General features: G+C 41.9%; 1 protein-coding gene across 3 annotated transcripts in view; it reads right to left on the reverse strand.

Annotated features, from left to right (window-relative positions):
- LOC134635624 (intermembrane lipid transfer protein VPS13B-like) overlaps nt 1-23,586 on the reverse strand; it is a 292,458-nt gene that overhangs the window by 86,768 nt on the left and 182,104 nt on the right. For all 3 annotated transcript variants that reach the window (XM_065471728.1, XM_063485027.1, XM_063485026.1), the window contains 3 exons: nt 19,502-19,705; nt 15,000-15,126; nt 13,565-13,708 (listed from right to left, as the gene is read on the reverse strand). In XM_065471728.1, the coding sequence (XP_065327800.1) occupies nt 13,565-13,708; nt 15,000-15,126; nt 19,502-19,705 (475 nt within the window). The remainder of the gene's footprint in view (nt 1-13,564; nt 13,709-14,999; nt 15,127-19,501; nt 19,706-23,586) is intronic.

Consider the following 23,586-nt stretch of genomic DNA (forward strand, 5'->3'; position numbering starts at 1 on the left):
GAGGGTTCCAGCCGTTGTGGCAATAAAAAGCTTGCAGTGACAGATGATATAAATCAACGCGAGCACTGTTGCTGGATTTCAAGTGACAATGAAAACAGGCATCTTTATTCTGCTACCAAAGAATGCCATCTTCTAAGGCTACAAAGAAGCTGCCATTAGCTCCCATGGGATAGATATGAGACAAATAACTAAAACTAAATGCTACCTACAAAATCACTTATTGGACATGTTTCCAGAACTGACATATATAGTTGGAATATCCAAATGATTTGACTTTTTGAAAAAAATTCCCAAATGTGTGGAAACATTTGTAGATGCTAAGAAAACCTGTTTGGATCAGAATACACAGAAGCACTTTGTTAAAGTGGAGCAGAGGCTGACGTAAGAAAAAAGTAAAAAATTAAAATGCAAACAGGTCTCATGTAAGCATATAAAGTGGGTCTGGTGTGTTTGACCACTACTTTACATCAAAAAAATCCCTCCTCTTATACTGTACAGGTTTGTTAGGCACAGCATGAGTAGTCAATTACTCACCAGTTCCAACACCACAGTTACACCATGACTGAGGCCTATCCCCAGTGTTTCCCATCCATGTAAACAGGAACAACGTCAGTTTCGATTAGCTACTGCTGTCTTTTGAAACATGATGAATTGTAAAACACAGGAGACAGACCCAAGGTGTGTCCCATTCTCTCCCACCCTCATCTGCTCCAGTCTGCACATGGTTGCTATTACAGCATGTACTCTCAGCTGCCCCCTCTCTTTCTCTGCATCACTCCCTTCCACACACTCCAATGAGAATTTTAAATGTATATTATTGCTGTGGCGGAGATAGTGTTTCAAGACCTCCAGGCAAACACTAAACCCACTGGCAGCACATTAGACAGAATACTTGACTTATTAGATATTTCCTATTCTAAACAGTGTCATCAAAGGCTAAGAACAAGAGCCATATAAAACGCAGCAGCATGCCTGCCTGCCTGTTCTGTTCAACTGGGCTCATGTGTGGGGCTTCCATAGGATTGGCCTAGCCAGATCCCTTTCCTTTCTCTGCCATAATGAGGACAGGATGTGTGCATTTCTTTTCTGTAGAAATGTCAGATTTTCCAAGCAATGAGGAGGAGAGAGAAGGCAGAAAGGGCCTGGACTTGTCTCCATGTGTGTTAAGTTAAGCGAGTGAAACTTGCATTGAGGTAAGGAGGTATTTGAAAAGGTATTCAGCAAAGGCAAAACATCCCCTCCGAGGAGCACCCCACATTGGAAGGGACAAATAAGCTGCATAGCAGCTGGGAAAGAGAGCGAGCCAGCAGAACCTGGCAGACGCTCTTTATGCTTTTCTCCCTTCCCAAACGTAGGCTGTACACATGCATTTACAATTACAGCAAATACCCCATCTTCTCTTTAACCACCACTACTAGCAGAGTGCCCCCTAAGCAAATTTTTGGTCTATATTTAGATGTGCTTACAAGTGGAATAAGGGATGATGGGGAACACAATCAGAGCCACGCAGGAAGAGAGACAATGAAAAAACGTGCCAAATGGACAGTGTTCATAAGTTCGTGCATTCAATCAGTGTATTCACAAACATGTACGCATAAACACACATGAAGTCAGTGGCTATTCAATCACTTTAACTTGCTGCTTCTTCTTCTTGCAGCTTAGTTAGATCCCTATTGTACCTACTAACTGGGAAAAAACAGCATGTATACAAAGAAAACATATACCTCTATATGCATTAACTTTATACCAATTTATTCATTTATTGAGGGCAATAAATTTAAAATACAAACATTGACTGTAACTACAGGACCAGTCCCAGCTGGAATCCCCTTTTCCAGCTATTACTTTCTATTATATTATATAATGGCTTCACTGGAAACGCTCTTTCCAGATCCCAATGCAATCTTCCTCTGGACTTAGCTGATCGTGATCATGAACGTGCAACTACGCACACATACACATCCCTCCACACCCGAACCCCCACCAGCCAATCGTGAGGTCATCCCATCAGAGTCTCCAGGCAGAGCATTCTGGAAAATGAAGGATAATCCCCAAAGTGTGAAACCATGAGTCTCCTGAGTGCCAATCATATCACAGTGCATCTGTGTGACTCCTGACCCCATTTCTATCAGTGTAACTCAGAACAGCTTGCTAAAGAAAGGCTAAGACTCGGAAGCAAGTGTCACATCATCCAAATGCCACCCGTTCACAGTGCTGGCTGGCTGGCTAGTCAAATATGACAGCATACTTTTTACATTTGAATATCACATATGCAGTTGATGCTTTCCAGATGAATGAAAAGTAAGTTGCCATTCGGGATCAGGGATCAGGGAACATGAAAATCTGGATGTTTTAAGATGGTAGGGAAGTCCATGGTAGTCGACAGGAAAGAATAAAATAAATACGATCCAAGTAACAAAGGTGACTATTATTCCTTTCAAGACGGCCCATTTAATAGCCACATATCCAAACTGTAGTCCGACTACATTCAGGTTCTTATAATACAAGGATTCCCAAAAGTTCCCAGACTGAAATGGTGCAACAGGATAAAAACCCACAAAAATAGCACTAAATGAGACTAAAATTCCTCTATCCCCAAGCAATACACTGGCCACGTTTGAAGCAGACTGGATGAATGGTTGATGAGATATGTGTAGAGCACACAGAGAGGCATACAGAGATTTCTTGATTTATTAGTGAAATGCTTCAGCTTGAATTCCTCCAGTGAATGACAGGCTGTTGCAGTAGCCATAGCAGCCAGGTGAGGTCAGCTTAGGGAACTGAGCCACTTTTCATGCATTTTTAGTAGAAAAATGGTTTATCACATTTTTCCCATGTTCTCTTGTAACTCCAGTAGAATTCCCATTGAAAAACACGGGAAGTCATTACTAAATCTTTCTGACAGCACTATTCAGTTCAGCTACTTGCTTGCAAAATGCCTACATTGAAATTAACTTCTGTATCTTGACTACATCAAAGTTTATATGTTAAGCCCCTGCTGTGCTACCCACTTTTGTTTACCAGAAGCATAAAGCTGATAGCAGGCCTCTGTGTTATTGTGCCAATGAAGGAAAACTTCAATGCAGCAATACCTCATCTTAATCAAAAATAATAACAATAATACTTTACCACATGCCATTAGAAACCACAACTCACTTGCTTATTTTCTTGAGGAAAACAGAGGAGGGAAGACATTTATAATATGAAGTCACTGCTTTGTATGCCATAATGCAGAGCAAGAAAGGGCATCAAAGGCAGTCATTTAGCACACTAAACTTTGTTTCAATAACAAAGGCAACCTGCTATGCACTTTAACTGAACCACAACAAAGAGGTAAAGGAAGGTCGTGACCCCAGAGCTCACAAATGGATGCCGAGTGCTTTGGCGTGACTGTCGACTGTACTTTAAACAGTGTACTCCAAAGCTCAGGGCGCCAAGTGGGGCCATTTTAACAAGCTCCCTCCACCCAGTAATGCTGGTGGGTGGGTTTACTCCGCCAGGGTTTAGCAACATGTTTCTCAAAGGAACACGAGAGACAATATCCGAACCATTTTGTTTTTTCCTTCCACGCTCCAGGTCCCCAGATATCTCTCCTTACTCCATTTCTCCATCTATTGGTGTGGACCAAAGGAATAACAATGTGGGAATATTTTGCTTACCATGTCAGAGAATCTCTCGCTCCTTTGATGCCACGTGACTCACGGGGGGAAAGCAAACACTGCGGTGACAGTAATAATTTATGCATGTTGACATTCCTAAAGCACTGGGTCAGTTGGAACACTTTTCATCCGGAAAGACCGACTGGGGCAGAAGCGAGGAGATGGCTGGTCTAAACAGAGGAGCATGAGAGAGGGGCTTGTGAAACACCTAACTGAAAAAACAAAGGAAAGATGAACCGACAAGAACATGAATGCAGAGATGATGTTCTTTGGTTTCCAGCTGCCCGATAGTTTGGAAAAGCTCTGGCCCAGAAACAAAGATGCGAAATGATAAAGGCGGGAGAATGGAAAGAACAACTGTAAAGAGAGCGAGCTAATGTGGTCCATCTGGGGAACTACAGTTTGCTTCTCAACAAAGACCTGGCTCTGGAAGATGTGGCGACCAAAGCCTCCGTTTTATAATTGAACTTCAAAAACGTTTTTCTCCCATGCCTGCTCACAACATTAGCTTGCCTACAAATATTTTGCTACAAACAGAATGCAGATTGCCATTGCTTAGTAAATCAGAGCTGCATCCAGAGCGCTGACATTACGCAGGCTGCAGTAGTGTGCTCAACCCCTTGAGTTTAAGCCCGAGGCCTTCCCAGTGTGACTCCAGGCCCTTGGAGAAGCTCGCCAAACCCACCATGCCCCGCTCCAAATCTCTGGCAATCAAGAATGATTTAAAAGGTTTGACAGACACCACCCTTAAAGCTCAACAGGAGATGTATTGCTTCAGTCATCCCCGTCAGATCCACCATCTAAACCCAAATCCTCACAATTATGTCGCACCAATCAAATCTACTGCTTAGGTTAGGGGTGACTGTGAGGACGTGCAGGAATTACCCCATATCGCAACAATAACACAAGCTGTTTATATAAGCAGGATGCAATGCAGTTGCCTAACTCGCCGAAGGAAGCGTTCAAAAGACGGCACAAGACAATTTCTAGATTAACACCACAAGCGTGTTAGTGAAAACAAACAAAGGAGGGAAAGCGGCCCGATCGTCATGATGCAAGTATTCAGAAATGATACACAGACTCTCTCTGCTCATCCGACATAATCTCTTGGCTGCAATCAGACACTGCTGAACAGACTTTATCACCAAATGCTTCCATCATTAATAATGAACATGATACAAGATAAACTAAATAAGCAGAGTAACAAAAGTGAAATTTTAAAGCTAAATGGAGGACTTGGCAGCTCGAACACCGCTGATAAATGTCGTCTGATGGCCTTTATGCACTTAATATGAAAACATCCATACCGACTCCCGTCCGATATACCTAAACAACTGCACCCAGGCTCGTAACATTTTACAGGGTACCTGTTTACAATAACTTGAAGGCCAGATGAGGGAAAAAAACCATGATGAGAAGTCACAGTGAGACAGAAGCACCCTGGGGTCTGTCTTTTCTCTGAGCCGCTATGATCCTAGCCCCCACAGCAGCAGAATATTCATCAGACGTACTTTTCTTCTGTTTTTCCACAGGGATGGAGCAGAGCACAACTGGCTCTCGTTAGCCCTCACCATCCCTGTTTATTTTTGAGATCTGTGTGGGAGTAATTTTCTAATCTAAAATACAGGCTCCAGTATATGCCAAAAGTCCCTGAGTGAGGTGAGATTAACGGTGGTCAAAGTTGTTTCTGAAAGTGGGCATAAAAGTGCCTTTCGCTGAGCTACTGTGAGACATCTCGGAGCTTGACTTCAGATGTTAGACCAGGGGTGTCTCTGTGAAGACACTGGCAGCGATTTTGCGTTCTTGACACATCTCATCGCTCGTTACATTTTCACTGGCAAAGTGTGACATGCACCGTCACTCATGGTCTCACAATAAAGAATAAAGCAGCAAAGCACCTTAAGATTACTCATCCGAGGTTTTGGCCTAACATCATTAGCTTTGGAGCTATGTTTTCAACAAACAAACAACAAAAGAAACCTCAAACTGCATTGTCTTCAGCATGACCTTGGCGGTTCAAGAAAGCAAATGTCTGAGAGACTTCAAAAAGCTGCAGAAATGCCTTTCATTAAGTCGTGGAGTGTTCTTCTGAAACTTGTGCTGCCTGCCAGCCATCTCTGTATTCTCTGCTTTAGTTACAAGTTTGTGAGCAGAGAGTAACAGCCGGGGAAAACAACAGAGTCCTGAGGTGATGTGAGGCTGTTTGGAGCAGGACAGGGTGGGAGGTGTAGGAGGCAGATGCTCACCAGGTGGTCTTATAGAAGATTGGGAGCGATGCTGCTGTGATCAGCTCACGCTCCAGGAAGCCCGCACATACACGCTCACAATTTTGGTTCAGCGCACCGCTTCATAAGTGAGGAGACACACACAAATATGCACTTAAGACTGCACTGAAAACTCAAAAGTGGCATGAAGACAAAAACAATCCTGGCTCTCTGTCTATTTACAGCAGGAGGATTGAAGTAATCTTCCTGTAATTTGTGCCTGGATTAGCTACGAGAGTCGAGTGAGACAAAAGCTCTCGGGTTCTGCATGTTAGGCTCTCAAAGGAGAATTATGTAAGACCCCCTATCCCCTGACTTGGCTGACCAAGAAGGACCCTGATAATGGAAACATACTGTAGAGGACAAGGCTAAACTAACAAAAAAAAAAAGATCTGCAGACAGAAAAATGAACATGAACGTAGCTCAAAGGCTCATTTTGGGAGAACAAACAATTTCACATGTTCAAAGTAATGATAAACTGACTGCATGGATGGGTGGGGGGATTCAGAAGCAGTTTACATGGAAGGAAACACCTGTGTGAGGGGGCATCTGGTGATTCATTTTTGACATGTACACTGGAGCTCATCCAAGAAGACAAACTGAAGCAGGTGAAGTACAAAATCAAGCCCACGTCCTGATTATTTAAACCATCTGAGCTACGTTTTTCAGTTGTGTCTCCAGTGACTACATGGAACTTACCCGTGCATATCTGTCATTACCTTGACTTCATGTGGGTTTTACACGCTGCTATCAGGTTTCAGTTCCAGTCGCAAACTTAAACATATTCACTTCACAAATGTACTGATAGATAACAGTTCATGTATACATGGAATAATGCTTGGTTCCTCCATCACTAACATTAAGAACACATGTGGCACGATAAGTCACGCCATAATGCAGTACACATTACAACTACTCTTGTCGCTGAATAACCTCTTGTGAATCTTTCAATTAATTGAATTAAGGATGTCGCCGTTTTGTTTTAGCAGAACTCAATGCTACTGCAGACCATAACGCAAAAAGACAAGAAAGAAAAAGGAGAATAACAAAGACACTACACACTCACACTTTTATTGCAATGTTCGAGTTACTTAATCTTCCCCATCACCTGTTTTTCTAGGTGGAATCTTGCTTTTACAGGTGGATGGAAGAAAAAATCCCCCCACAACTATTTCCTCTTTTCACTTCACTGGACAAAAATTCTGTGTTTTTACACTGAACAAAATCTACCATAGTGTCTGCTAGCTGGCCTGGTGCACATTGCTTTTACTAGTCCCCTGGGTTTATGACCCTGTTTCCCTTGCAGGCAGAGCGAGAGGGCACTCCTGCTCACCTGAGTTGTCACTCGATCTCTGGGTTCACGGCGGGGGCCTCCTGCCTTTCCTCAAAGGCACCATTTGTTTCCCTGCTCTAACAGAATTCCGAGCTTTGTGATTTTATCTGGAGTTTTCACGCCAATTTTGCCAAAACCGATTGAGGAGAGAGCAAATTCAGCTGCTACTGATCTCAAATAGATTGAGTTTCCAAGGGGCCAATTTAAGAATGTGCCACGGTTATGCTCTGAGAAGAAGGTTGGTTGGAGTGCAGAGGCTGAACAGGGAAGGTGAGCTGTTATGACTGGCTGTCAATTAGCAGTTGATTCACACAGAAGGGTCAGTTAGACACAGGGAAAAAAAGAAAAAGATATGGTTTCATAACAAAAGAAGGGCAGCAAGATGAACATTGGCTATGAAAATATGTATGTTTAAGATAAGCTGAGACGACACTTACTTTACAGATCTAAGGCAGCCAAAATGGAAAAGGAGACAGCTGCACAAGGAGCTTTATTTATTATTCCTCTCAGCAGCAACCGGGCGAATGAAAATAGTGCTAAGCAGGATGGGAAAAGGTCAGGGTGAAAGGAATCTGGCCCTCAGAGAGGGTTAATAGCCAGGTTGACTGGTTAAGAGCTGACCTCTCAGGAACATCAGCTCCCAGCTTTACAGACAAATTCTTTGGACGGAGACAGGAATCAAAGCAAACACCACATTCAGACGCTGTACTCTCACTCTGTAATGGCTCATCTTTGAACATTTCTTCCTTACTCTCTTCCTTCTTCTCTCATCTGGCAAACCTCTCTCAAGCTGTCTCCACTGTCTGCTCTGTTACTTTTCCATGCTTTAGATTTTTACCCTCGTTTCATGTCTCCTTATTTCTGTTGGCCAGCAGAGCACTGAAAAGATCCTCTGACACCTTACTGTCCTGGAAAGATCAGAGGTCAAGAAAGATACTCGAGTTCTCAAAGCTCAACAGCTACAAGACAATATGAAACACTCATCACAAAGAGGAGTGGCTTGGGAAACGGTTTACTTTAAACATATACAGACGAGGATTCGGCCGCAGGTCGCTCGCTGAGCCAAGCCTGTCAACAGCACCGTGGCTAAGATAAGCTGTCCTACGTGCTTTTGACATCCAGCTAACACTCCTACATGAAAGAGAGCTATATACAGGCCATCAAGCTTCCATGCTCCCACAGTAACATTTAGCAGTATTTGGTAAGAGTGAGTTACTTTTATTTGGTTATTATACTTAACATTATGCAAAATTCTCAAGATATTTGAAAGGATGACGGAAGACCTGTCACAGAATTGTATTCTGTTTGTTCATGTAATCCCAGACTAATGGGAGCTCTGAGGAGGCCCCGTCACGAAACAGTTTGGCACATCAGTATACATGACACTATGACATTTTATTTTAAACCATAAGACACACTAAACTCATTTTTTATAGGGGACAGTTTTTAAATCTAGTAATTTAGCGATGCAAAGAAACACCACTGTCCAAACATATTTCAGTGTAGTTGAGTGTGGCTGTGTGGACAATTATTTCAGGAAAAAAAAGCCACCATGCCTCCTTAAGGGTAGACATTTAAGACTAAACAGATGTAACAGCACAGTATTATTGTCTCCAGAGGAGGAACCCTGCCCAATAGCAGCCATTTAGTGCAGTAACTAGCTAGCTATGGAAGAGCCAACACTCTTCCAATAAGCAGACGTGCCAGTTCCACGATGGAGAAAAGAATGAATGGGATAGACAGTGTGGGAAAGAAAGCTGGACAAGGTAAACAGAGAGAAGGCAATAATGGGTGACTGGGAGCTTGATGTATTTTCTAAGATTTATACTTCAGACAGTCCAACCTGATAACGTCTTGCAAGCCTGTATACAAGCCTTTACATGTTTGTGTGTGCACTGGCATCAGTGGGGATGTATGTGTGTTTGTTTGTGTGTGTGTGTACATGAGTGTTGGAGGAAGTCTAAATCCCCGTTTCCCATGCGTGTAATCATCCCAGGATGAGGTGGAAGATGAAGCCGACCGGGACTTCCCCTGCACCAGAGGGTATTTTCCTCTAACACTGTGGTACGAGCACATGGCTGACCCGGGCTGCCTCTGTACTGTATGTGCTTTTTTTACTATGTGTGTCTGTGTGTGTGTGTGTGAAAGAGAGTGATAAAAATAAAAAAGTATTATTATCACTGCTAAAATAATATGTTTGCTTATCACTGTAGCAAGCGTATAAAAGGCCCACAGTAAAATCAGAAAATGATACAGAATAACAGAAAGACTGTCAGGAACAAACTTGCACACTTTCACACACTGTCATCTAAATCTCTTACTGTCTTCTAGAGAACAAATAACGTCATAGCAGAGCTGACACACAGAATGCACACACACACACGCACAGACACGCACACACACACGCGCACACACGCACACACACACGGGTCAGCTGTTCAGTCATAAAGAACCATTAAGAGTCCTGGCTCCCAAATAAAAGCAGAATACAGTTACCATGCTGAGAATGTGGAAACAATGTGTATGACAGAGTGTGTGTGTGTGTGTGTGTGTGTGTGTGTGTGTGTGTGTGTGTGCGCGTGCATGGTATGGGTCTGCATTTCTGTGTTGCTTGGTGACACAGCTGATGACATAGCAGTGAGATAAGTACCACAAACTGCTCCATCATCTATTCATAGCTCCCTGGCTGAGGGTCCTCCTGCTGCCTAAACTGAACTCAGCCTCACTTTATCATCATTAACATCGAGCACAAAAAATGACGGATCATAATGCTGCAATAAACATCCCTACGATGAAGTGATTCAAGGAGCAACACATCTGCTTATCTAGTGCTTAGGAATCAGCTGTTCGGTCATAAAGAAGCACATGTTTTGCATCTCAATCATTTTAAGTGGAAACTGGTAACTGTCGATAAAGCACAATAAGAGGGTATGAAAGAGATTATGAGAAAATAAAAATCTAACATCTGTATGTATGCATGGAAAGGCCATAACAATGTGTATGTGTGGACAGATTCCTCTGAACACAGCTCAGTGTCTAGAAATGACTGAAATCACACACAACACTTGAACGCGCTGCCTGAACGAGTGTCTTGCCTCAACACTGCCAGGGAACCCAAAAGCCCCTACAAAACAAATTCATTAACCAAGACAATAAAACACAGCTGTGAGGGGCAATGGAACCGTTTGAAATGAGTGCCTGGGATTGTGGAGAATCTGTTCAAGACAAACAGCATGCTAAGAAAAAAGAAAAAAAATCAGAGGAAAGGATTTGGAAATAAGAGAGAGTGAGTAAAGAGCAGTGTTTAATTTAAACTCTAGCTGGGGACAGTGCTGACTGTGAGAACGGAGATGCTTTGTTGGAGCACAACAAAAACAATTCCCCTGTACCAGATGCTTGAGTTCTGGGACCTGGTTTTAATTGAATCCTTTGAACAGGTTGTATAAAGGAAGAACAAACAAAAAATGCCAAATTCTATAAATATCATTACTGAAGCTGGGATTGAATTAAAAAAAGACATTTCCAAATCCAGTTTCTAATACTGTGGAAATTACAAATGGAAAGACATCTGAACTTTATTACTTGAAACCTGAAGATTGTAGACTCTACCTGTTCTTAACCCACACTCTGAACACTGTCAGGGTATGTACTTCTGATATTCTATGATGACAGTGGGTGAAATGTGTTAGCAGGGGGTGGGAGCGGGGCCTGAATGCCTTAGTTCAAAACACCACTAGAGGGCTCTGCAGCTTGTGAAATGGGTTTTTGTAGATCCGTACACACCAGACCTGATCACGTCTAAGTCATACTAACCTCCCTGTTGAAGGGCCAAGCAGCCGGACAGACTCAGCTGCCAAAAGACTTACGACACTGAGATAGATGGAGGTACAAATAGTTTTACAGAATGTCCAAAAAAGTCAAAGCCAGACCACATTTATTCAGTATAACCTCCGTGCTCTGCAGCTGCACAGAGGTGAAGACACACTGACTGAGCTCACTGTTAATGATACTGTTATGCTGTGTAATGTCACCGCTATAAAACTGTAAGGCACACTGTATCATGCATATGACATAAATAAGGTAAAAGCAGAAAAGTCATAATAGCCTCCCCTGGTTAATAACTGTGACCAAAAGAATTTAAAAATGCATGTGTGGAAATACATGAAAAAAAACACGAAAGCTGAACCATCACTTCCAAGTACAAAACTCTAACTTCTCAAAAAGCAGTGATTGATATTACATCATTCTGGACCTTGTGGGTCATTTCTACTTCACCTAATCCAGATGAAAAAAAAAGTAATAAAAACAGTCAGATACATATTTTTGCACAAAAAATTGACAGCTCCTAAACTTGTATAAACTAGGAAAAAGCCTGGGGGTAAAAACATAAACACAGCGGCTACTGTCACAGTGTCCTTAACATTATTTGGAATCTCATCTCCTCCAGCTGGAGAAGCTCAACAAGAAAACCAAATTTACAGAGGAATGTTTCGGGTGCATGTCAGGACTGCACTGTGAGCCAAGGTGTTGCAAAGCTGAGCAAAACTGATGCTACATCATACATTACATTGCATTACATTTCATTGCTTTTAGAGATTAATGGAAAAAATAAACCATGATGAATCCAATTTAAATTACCCTTCTTGAAGGGTGAACCCTAACACTTTTTTGGGGGGGGGGGGGGATAACATATTGCAGTTTTCAAACAGTTGCCAATAGTCCTCCCAGAATAGCTGCTTAAATTTCTCATCCTGCCTTGAACCTGGATGAACCCTCTGTAGCCGTTAGCTGCCCCTCAACAGAATCAAGCCATGAATCATTACAAGTCAAGGGTGAGGGCTCAGAGATCACCCAAATCAAGACCAGATGCACAGCAGGCACCTCCCATGGTCTTACCGTGCAAGTAACAAATGAAGAACAAAAAAAGAAATAAGGAAACTTCACACTGCGCCTTTCTCTTATCCATTTCTACAGGGTTGTATTAGTCCAAGTTGTCCTAATCCATTTTAGATTGTAATCATGTAATCACTGTACAAAGTTTAACTTGTTACTTTTCCTGAGAAAGCCTACTTCAGGTTACAGAGGCCTTTATCTGCGTCATCTGACGCAGTCATTGCACTTAAGCACACATCGTCCCATAAAGAATGTTAAGAGGAGATAACAGTAAAATCACTCTATCAACTCACTTCACTTCATCCCATTACCCCCGTTCTTCTTTCCCCTGTCCCCTTCCCTCATCTACAACTCCCATCCTCACCACAGCTGGTAAATATTTTTATATTGTGTTCCATTAGAAAGCTTCATTAAGCGGTCAGACGGGGCAAATGGCGCCTGGGAGCTCCCTGTCCTGTAAACAATAGGAAGGGCCCTGAAAGCTGCAGCTGAGCAGAGCGCAGTAAACTAAGCCCACATTAGAGAACAGCCTTGCTCTGAGTGAGTAAATATTTAAATGTGTTGGATTCACCCAAAATAGTCACGGCTAATAGTTAAGAGCACAGTATTGGGAAATAATAATGATAGATTTTTGAGCAAACAAGCATCGCGCTGCTCAATGATTAGTAATTGGCTTTCTGTGAATTTGTGGCAGACTAGTGGGTAAAAATTAATAAGCCATAATTGTATCAACAAAGTGATCTTGGGGCAGATGTACAGTATCCAGCTAATGTCAGCACAGCACAGGAGAAGTTCCTGAAATAAAAAGAGTTGTTAGTCACACATGACTTCAGGTTTGTTACACCGAAGAGACAGTGTAAAGCTTTAGTATTACAGAAACCATAGTTAAACTATTCAAATAAACTTACTCCAGCTAAAATGTCCATACTATGTATGTATGTAGCTTTGTTTGTCAGTATGTAAGTGCCCATATGGACCAAGACGTTTGTGTTGTGCATGAATGTGTGAGTCAGAATTCCACCTGATGTCACTGTGACCTGTGTTGCATATGTTTATGTGAGCACTAGTTGCTGTGATTTCACCCACAGTCTACAGGACCTAACATTCATGGGTATGAGCGATCACTGCAAATCTGTCCTCCAGTGCTGAAATGTGCTGTCCTCAGACATCTCGGGGAGAGGATTCAGTGCAAACCACCTGAATCCACTCACTAGATTTGACTCCTCGAAGTTAAATTGAAACCAAAATGGAGGAGATCCAGAATCGCAAGCAGTGTGAGATTATGCTCACAGACACAGGACTTTCAGGTAGACAGAAGCACTGAGAACTGTGTATTGCTGCACAAAACATCTTTAAGTTTAAACAGGGGGTGGTTTTGATTTTGTATGTAGTGTTGGAATGTCACATTAATGTACCTCAAAGCCTTTCTCTGGAGCGTCCATCCCCACCATGTTGTCTCTGAGAAGCTGATGAAGGAGGTGGACCTGAGCAATACTGAGGTAGAAATCCAGACTGCTAGTCACATTAACCTCCAGAGAGTGGCCACACACCACCACCTCCTAGAGAAAAAAGGGAGTTAAAAAAGGGGGGGACAAAATGAACAGAAGAAGTAGGAGGAGAGAACAGGAAATGCATTGAGAACATCTTTTCTAACTTGTATACTTTTCTATTTACTTTCCATCTCCTCACTATCTTTGTATCTTTACTTAAGTCTGTCTCTTCTTCCGCTCTTCCCTCTGTGCTCTCTGGGGTCCCACCCACAGCCAGCAGTTCAAAACTCAGGCTGGAGGTTACATCTAAAAGGATATTACTCACCAACACTGTGGACTGAACCACACACACACACATGCCAGACCTAGAGCAGTAACCCACAAAGGGTATTGCCACTGTTTTTTGATTTTATTTAGTCAATTCTGAGCTTTAAATTGAAGTCACTACTGTCTTTTTTCTCGTTTAGATTTATAATAACATAAGAAGTGCATTAACATTATAAATATTAGTAGTTCTGTTAGCGGTCAAAGTGACTGGTCGAACATGTTAAGGTTACAATAACAGTTACAGAATACCCTGGCGAGGAACAAATGTAAACCATATACTGCTATAATACATTCAATACATTAATGATTCATTAGCAATAGCTCTTACATTTGTGTGGGAAGCATGCATAAATCTGCTAACAGTAGTTAGCGGTTAGACAAAATGAATATGATTTTTATTATAGAAATTGTTCTACACTACTTAGTTCAAAGTTGTGTTTTGTTGTTCCTGGCTCCGAGTTTCCATATCTGAGGGAGTTACACAAATCACACTGAGTGTGTGTGTGTGTGTGTGTGTGTGTGTCTAAGCACAAACTATGGATTAGCTGTTATGCATTGTCAAGGGGCATGTTAGCGTGGTCGGATGAGGCATCAAAGAGGCAGGAAGTCTCAGAGAGCGGTGCCAGAAAACATCAGCTGTATAAGCAGAAAGGTTTGAACTCTCGGGGTCAAAAACCTCCCATTACATGGTGGACGGCCGATTCCTAATGAGTAAGTTACTGTACGTTAGGAGGAAAATGTAAATACTTTTGACATCTCACATAATCAATGTCTATTTTCATATGAGCAACGGATTGTGAGAGTAATGGCTGCAGTCGTAGTTGTAACAGGTCGCGGTCAAAGGGCACAAGAAGAATCTTTGTCTATTCTCAGACTTAAACTTTGACGTTACAAATATCGATATAATTTTCCCTAGTTCTGGGGAATTTTAACTTTTCTACAGTGCAGAGACATTTTCATTCAGAAAATCTGAATACTCTCTACAGAAATAATTCATGCGCAGTATTTCATGTGGCGCTGAGTGGATGCTCACCTCTGTCTGTCCACTGTCAGGGGACAGATTCTTGCTGAAGATGATAGCTGGAGCAGCAGTGACCCGGACAGAGAAGTCAGTCAGGATCGGCGTGAGGATGGCCCGGCGCTCCTGGTGTCTCCGGATGCTGTACAGAGATCAGACACCTCATCAACTTCTATTTTGCTACTGTTGTTCTCAACCATGAAAAAGGTATTCAAGCTTTTGTATACCTTACAGAAACCAAAAGGACTTTTTATCTTCACTAAAACTCCCCTCCTTTTGTTTACTAATATCTTTTCATGGTTAGCGCTTAAAAAATCTTTGCGAGACTGTCCCATCTGCCTTGGGATGGCACGTCAACACCACACAGTCGAAACCACAAAAAGTCTTCACAACAGAGTTTTATTGTCGTGCTGACAGGCAAACATGCATTTCAAGGTTGTTCTAGGTTTTCAGATTCAAAGCAGTATGAGAAAAAGCTAAACTTGACAACAGAGACTTCAAAATTGATCTTCCCCTCGTAGAAACGATCTGTAAGGTTTTTGCCATCACTGAGATTTTTTACATTTCTTCTTTTACACATTTTAGTTGCAAGCTTGAACAGAGACTGAGTGAGACGTTATTTGACAAGTCTCATTTGGGAACAGCTCTTAATTGTATACACACGAACGAGCTGAAACCTTCTCATATCAACTCTCCATTTCACTAATGTTCATTCCCACAATCAAGTCATATTTGTGGGAACATTTGTTAGCAGTAAAACAAATATACAAGTGGGCTTTATAAGGTGGTGTTAATTGCCACATCTGCTGCTATTAAAACAATCAAGCAGTACAGCTTCCAATATTTATAGTTGGCTGGGATTATAAAAGGCCCAGTTTCTAGGTGGCCTTGAGTACAGTTCTTAACCAGAAACAATATCATATTCACTTCTGCTACACAAATGTGCATTACCAGTGCCCTTAAGGGATTATTTTCTGACACATTTCTTTGAGTGGGGAGTTCGAGGGAGGACTAATTCAGAGGTGAAATGATCTGTGAGGCCAATTGGTGTTGGCTAATCTCCCTTCAGACGGGGATTGAAACAATGAGCGTCTCGTTGCAGGGGACAGGTGCTATCATTCACCAGCAAGGCTAGGAGCCCCGAAGCTCAGTTTACCAGTATTATGGAAGTCTCTGAGTGGGCTGGAGAAGTCTGTGGTTCTGTGTATGTGCGCGTGCCTTTCAATGGGGTCATTACAAAAACAAAATATGGAAAGATTGACTTTTGTTTCATTCAGTGGGACGCAGAATAATCAGTAAATTGGAATATCAGTGGCATGAACAAAAGGGAAGCCCGCACTGGGCGACTGATAGGAGGGGCGATGGGAAGAGTTCGCAGCTCTGTGACACAAGGTCTTTCCTAGCCAGCAACTACAAACTGTGATGAGGACAGATCCTGTCAGTGGATCCACAGTACTGGAATTTCCTCACAAAACCTCAGGAAGCAAACTGAGGCCACTGCAGATCAGCCGCTACTGGAATTAAATCCAAAAAGCAGCAGAATCAACATACCGTGAGTCTAAGGCTGGGGAGAGAGAGAGGGTATCAATGTAAAATAAAAAGGAAAAGGTGTGAACTTTAGAAGTGGTGTGTGTCAAAACTTGTTACAACCAAGGTGGTGTATTTCTGTTAATGATTGCAGCAGACAAGTAAAGCTGTGAACTTGGCTCCCCTCTCCTCAGTGTCCTGGAATTTTCTCACACATTCAGCTATGACTTGGTAGTGTTGGTAGCTGAGGCTGAGGCGCAGCACACTGCAGTGCACCAAAGCCCTGCCGAGCTTCTAGTGCTGTTCCTGCTACAGCGAGGAGAGTCACATTGCTTTAAGGTTAAATGGAAGAGCTGGGATGAGACCCCAACACCACTACTGGCTTTGACCTTATCAGCACGACCATAGAGACACACCTGCATATAAATGTATACCTTAATTATGTAAACGATATCTTACGGAGTTAAATGGAAAAAGAGGAAACATCAGAAAAGAAATCTACGCTAAAGAAGAATGACAATCCAGTGATAAGGAGCTAGGAGCTTCTGATTATAAACAGGAGTCAAACTTTAGTGACCTTTACTCCATAAAAGTGGGTGTCAATCCTCTTGAGTGCAAAAAGAACTGTTACATATTAGGTCATACAATCATCAAGTTTGAAACAGAAATCCAGACCCACTCTAGTATGTCTTACGACAGCTAAATCTATGCTAAAGATTTTTAGCATATTCTGGAGCCCAAAGTGAGAGCCCAGAATGTCACCTCATTGCCCTTTCAGACAATGTGGACTTGGCACTAGGCCCATTGCAGAGAAACATATTGAGTGAAAGAAAGAAAGAAAGAAAGTGACTGGATTAAAGATCAGAAGCCCCTTGCTCTTGTGAGCTTCTCTGACACAGTAGTAAGAATGTAAGACAAATATAGGCCCAAGTCCACTACCTAAAAGAGCTATTTTACAGCTGACCTGGCCAGGATTGGAGGATTAGAGACAAGCGAATAAAAACTGGTGCACAGACAACAGAAAAACATCAAGGTGGAGTTTAGAGATAACATCCCATGCATATACTCCATTGTCTTCTTGGAAAGGGAACACAACGGTTTAAGAATTTTTATCTTTTCACAATCCAACAAGAAACAGAGGAAGTTTTTGTCATTTTCAGCACCACATCTTACTATAATACAAAGAATCTCTGTGTGTTTGTTTCTGTGTCCATGATCTCTTCATAGAGTTGAGCCACCAAACAGATACACAGATATATCTTAGGTACTTGATGGTTTTTAGATTGGTATATCAGATTATATGACATGTTGTCTAGCAACCACATACTGACCGACTATTTATACCGCTATAATACCTTATAAACCATTGCTTTAATTTCACATTAACATTTCACTTATATCCACAAAAGTTAAATAATGCATAATATATTATGATAAATCACATTACTTAGTTGTCACCCAGCAAAAGGCTAAAATAACCCATTTTAAGATATAAGCAACATTTACCCCATTATTTTTACTTTGCCATTGTGATTAAGTATATCTGTTTGCCAACAGCACAAACAGGCCAAACAACACTGTAGCATGGGGGTGTAGAAGTAGTAATAATATACTGAAAAGCACAAACCAAAGGAAGCACATAAAATCAAGCAGTGCTTGCTTTTATGAGAAAGTGCGGCAAGATGCCTTTCAGGAAGAAACTGAAAGAACAGAGCTCCCATGAAATAAGTCTGGCTGTCACAATAAAAAGGTCTTATTGGAGGTCTGAGAGCTGAGGGCTGAGCATCACTATCATGTTTTCCAAGACAGTATGATTGTCTTGGAAAAGTCTTCCAAGACAATCATACTGTCTCTGTGTGTAAGAAATACAATAAAGAAAACAAAAATATTCCTAATGAGTATGTATGACTGTTTGCTTGTGTCTGCATTGGAAAGTGTGCCCATCTATGTGTGAAAGGTGTGTGTATCTCAGCCAGCAAGTCCCGATGACCTGAGACCACTCGGTCTCAATCAGGCCCGTGTTGATTTTGCACTGCATTCTTCCATGAGGCTTATTTTTAGTTGACAGGGAACAAATCTGGAACCTTTGCCTATGATTTTGTGATTTTTGGTCCTGTTCCCTCTCAAAACATGAGCGGAAAAAAGGATGTGGGGCCAAACAGGCTGTTAGACTCATGCTTGTTTTAGCTCCCGAGTCTATGAAAAAAGTGACAGGACTTGTAATTATGAGCGTGCATGGAGAGGCTGCATGATAGGGAGCTAACTCAATAACTATACGGTGCAGTGACATCAAGACGAATGATATAAATTACAAGACTTTCTTAGCAGATTAAACACATACACCCACACATGCACCTACCTGACTGGGGTGAAAATATGAAATTTAAAACCAGTAAGATTCAAACTCATAAAAGAAACCAGAAATGAAAATAGTAAAAAAACAAAGATCAGAAACACTCTTTAATGCCTAGTAAAACATTATTTTTTTAAAAGCCACACATTTGTAGGGAACTTCATCAGACTTGACCTATGCATATATATTCTTCCCATGTTTACCAACCATCTATAATTTTGTCATCATGGTTGTTCATGCAGTTTGCTTTTTTGTTTTTTTTTTACTTTGGTTTAATTTGTACACAAATGCTGCTCATTTGGTTATCCTGAAAAAGAATCATCTCAGCTGCTTTTCATGAGGTTTCTATTATTTTTCTTATCTGAATCAAAGGTCCAAGACAAGAAGAGGTCAAGCCTTTGATGGGTAAATTAGGTCAATATTTGATCTTTGATACTATCAATAAAACGTAGATTAATTTCCTCCTAGTGGGATTACAAAGGGATATAGGAGTGATCATCTCTGGATCAAAAATGTGAGAAGTGTGATTAGTCAATTAAAAATAGTAATTGGTACAGAGACATCTACCTTTGATACACTCACAAGACAGAATTAAATTCGCCACAGCAACTCATGAAACATCCAAGTGGCTCCTGACCTGCTAGCCATGTTCCACTCCAGCGCAGGGTTCTGGGAGCTCCTCTCACTCTCTGCTGATGTAGCTCCTTTGATTCCCTCCTTTTCTGGTTTAAGCTGTTCCCACTGAGCAGTCCCAATGTTGATAGACTGAAGATCGATCTGGTATTGACGATCTTCCACCTCTGAGCCCGGGTCACGAAGGATGCCAAGGTTCAATGCACGACTGAATGAAAAAAAAGTTTGAGTCAGTATTCATATTAGGGCTACTTTGAGGTTTGGCTGTTCAGTAAGTCATCATGTAAGAAGGAAAGAGTAAGACACATTAAATGCAATTAAGTTTAATTTCACTTGTGCAATATACTTTGCATTAGATTCAACAAGCAGGTGCCGATGCCAAATAAACTAAATGCAAAAAATATGACTTTATTTATTATTATAGAGGTTCGGTTCTGTCAGGCTGTACTTTATATGCTTGGTTACGATAAAGTACGTGAGCCTAGGGGTACGCCAGGTAGTCTGTTGTAGTGAACCAGTAAAGATGTTCTGGCTCTAGGCCCTAACCACTACTGACTGCTTCTCTCTGCTTTTTCAGTGGTTTAGTAGCACATTTTTCTTACGGGATGATTTATGACTAAATGTAAGCCCAAGGAATTGCGCAGCCAGACCTCAGATAAAAAAAACCTCTGCAGGCCTCAGGTGAAATCATTTGCCTTTTATAAAGTTTTGATTTATGCCAGCTTATCGCTGGCAGTAAACATTGCTTAAACCCTGGCTGGACAGCACGGTAGTCTGGAGAGTGGCTCTTACTGCCTTTGGCCTGCTGTTTCCGTCTCCAGAAACACGGGACTTGTACAGTGTACACCAACTGTAATGTGGTAGAGGAGATGTAGAGATATGTCAGGAGTGGGCAGCGCTGTGTTTGTAGTCAAACTGCTACAGTCAAGTGAGCAAAGACTGTCCCGTCAGCGCCAAGAAAAAGTGATGTCATCTATTTTGCCTTTGAGAGACAAGATCCTGACGAATTCATGAGGCAAAAGGAATAATCAAAATTCAACATCTGCATATGACATCAGGGCTTTTGGTTCATTATGATATGTTTATTTGTGCCGGTGAATTCAAATGAGAGCTTAAATGGTATAAATAAGAGCTTAAAATGGCTACAGATGTAGCAGCAGCATGAGTAGTTTTATTTGTTTCGGCAACGTCAATGGCAATTTTCATATAGCGTTTCCCCTGCTTAGCCGCTCTGGAAAGGTCTCTACCAGAGCGTGATGTTATGACAATAAGCACCAAGTACAAAAACAATGGCAATGGGAGATCAGAGGTGTATAACTGGATTTACTTGGATTTGTTGACATACAAACAAGTGAAACAGATCCTTAATCAACATTTGGAACCACATTTATCAACAGAGTATAATATAAATCAAACCAAGGGCTCTGTAACATTTGGGTGGGATGTGTCAGTCTAGATTCATTAGGCTTTTTGTAACAGTACCTCCATCACCCTCCCCGTGCCTAAACTGTATTTTTCACATTAAAGAAAACCACAGTTACCTCATATGCTTTCCAAATTATCTCCTAACTTTAGCTTATTTAGGAGACTCTTACTCATAATCAACATAACATGAGCGTCTGCAGCCAAGCCTCTACATCGCCGAGCTGCAGGGTCATCTTCAGTGACATAAATAGATATGATAAACATTTGTCTTGGTCATGCAGCCAGTGGAAACCGGTGTGATTTAATATCAAAAGACATATTTCAGCAAATCGCAGGAAACGAGAGAGCTTCATTTCTGACAAATGAGGAGGGGAGGAATTTTGGAAGTTCCCCTTGGGGTGCAATAATAATTGAAGCCAGATTTTCTTGTTGTACATGTGGGGGGAAAACACTGGTGGTTTGACATATTTGATTGGTAATGTGAAGACCACACTGCTTGGCCAAGAGGAGTCGGGGAATGCTTTGGGAAAGCATGACATTCACTCTGCCCACCGTATAACGGACCGACTGAAAGCGTGCAGAGAGAGGCAGGTGGAACACACCCTTCTGCTCTGTCTCACATCCCATTATCAGACATCTGCTTGCCACTACCACGCGGAAAATCTAGAGGAAAATGAAAATAACAAGTCATAAATGACATGCTTTCACAGATGAGGAGGGCAGGGAAGAGAGAAGGAGGAAGGCATGGAGGGGAGGGGCATTTTTCTCAAGCACAAGTACTTAGTTTTGCCCTTGTTCCTCGGCCAACCTTATTTTAATTGCAGGAAAAGACCACAGAAACATTATTTTTTACGACAAAATTCTGCTATTTATAAAAATGGATCAAAAGCTCTGCAATAAGCATGTTCTGTTTCACAGCGTTCATGGCTATTATTTTAAAAAACATCTCTCCCTCTTCTGACACTATTTAAACCCAATTTGAGTCCAAAAAGCCACTGGGCCGATTTTGCATCAGAGCTGAAATATGAAGGCCCCGGTCCAACTTTATTATGGCCCAAAATCAAACCCTCCACCCAATGCAAGCCCTTCAGTGGGAAACAGCAGACAAAATAGCAAAGCCATGGCAGTGTTTAGTATCCAAAATGCAGGACTTGGAATAGGATGTTCACTGATACTTCATCACTAAGAAGAAGAAGAAAACGATGTTCCAAATGCCTTTTACAGGAGATACAGGAATTAATAAAAATGGGCGATTAAGTGCATTTTCTGTTCCTCTGTTTAGCATTCTTTGGGACTATGCATGTGCTGGGCGGAACATCGGTCATGATTTGTGTTAAGTGGACGTGTGGGAGGACAGAGTGCTTAACGTGAAGCAGATTTGGCAATGGGATTCATGAAATAACTTTATGGGCAAATATATAAAAACAGTTATTACGCACGTTATGTAACGTATATACTGATAAACTACGAGTGACTTTGATGTAAGCTTGCACGAGAGGAGAAAGTGGGTTGTAAGAAAAAAAGTAAAATACATAAACATAGTGCTATAGGGATAAAGAATCATTAAGCTAAGCAAAGGGGTGAATAAGTAAAAAGATTGCTGAAAAAGAGCAAAAGTGGAATTACCATAGTGAGGGCTTGAAGGCCAGCTGTGGTTCAAGGTTGTAAAACAAACCACAGTGGGATCTGGTTCAGGCTCATGGCCCAGTGCTAGGAATGTGGGAGCTGTGGGCTGCGCTGAAGCCGCATGCCCAGGATCCTTTGGGGCAGGGTGCATCGTGGCCCATGGCTTTGAACAGTCTCTCACCTTCCTCTCTCAACCCCTAGCTACAGATTCCCAATTCCCATCCCTGGCCCAGGGCCAGAGGGCCAGGAAGCACCGGGGTAATACCAAGCGTCACTGGCTTCTGGATCTCGTCACTCTGAAACCCGCAATCTGAACCCTCAACCCCAGACCTGTGTTTCACTCCATTTCCCCAACAATCACATGCAATACATGTCTACTTCCATGCTCAACAGAGGCAGGTTTATATGTAAATAGGAATATGGGTGTGTGTGCTGAGAGAGATGGGGCCCTGCTTCTGCTTTCCTGATAAAACATACATACTGAGTAGAAATTTCATTGAGATCTCAAGCTTAATTCGGCAAAGTCAAGCTAAATTAGGCTTGTAAACAGATGTTCACAAGTTTTCCAAGTACTAGGTTTTGAGCAGTATATTTAAAGTGAAGGAACACATGCTACACATGAAATAGAAACAGTGCATGCTTCGGTGTGTTATTTCACTTGGGCTTAACCACTCTTCCAAACGCTAAAGTAACATCCAAGAGGCAAACTGTTTTTCTGACACCAGCACGAATACTATCACTCATCCATGAATTATTAAAAAAAAAGCAAGTGTTCAGTTGAGGTTTTGATCATCTCTCTCCCTGCCTCCAAATGTTATCGGTCAAACACCATTAGCACCCAGCAGCTCCTCCGCGGTATTTCTGTCGTGGAGAGCTGCCGAGCTCCACAATCAGCTTGCCACGACTCCCATCGGCTTAAAGCGGAGTCCCACTGGGCTTGTGTGTGTGCCGAGGGGGAATTCATAAGCATTATGATTCATGAAACCAGCAATTACTTAGTAAGTTAAGCACCCCTGCCTACGGTGGTCTGCTCTGAAT

This window comes from Pelmatolapia mariae, linkage group LG10_11, assembly GCF_036321145.2.
Source record: "Pelmatolapia mariae isolate MD_Pm_ZW linkage group LG10_11, Pm_UMD_F_2, whole genome shotgun sequence".
Lineage (NCBI taxonomy): Eukaryota > Metazoa > Chordata > Actinopteri > Cichliformes > Cichlidae > Pelmatolapia > Pelmatolapia mariae.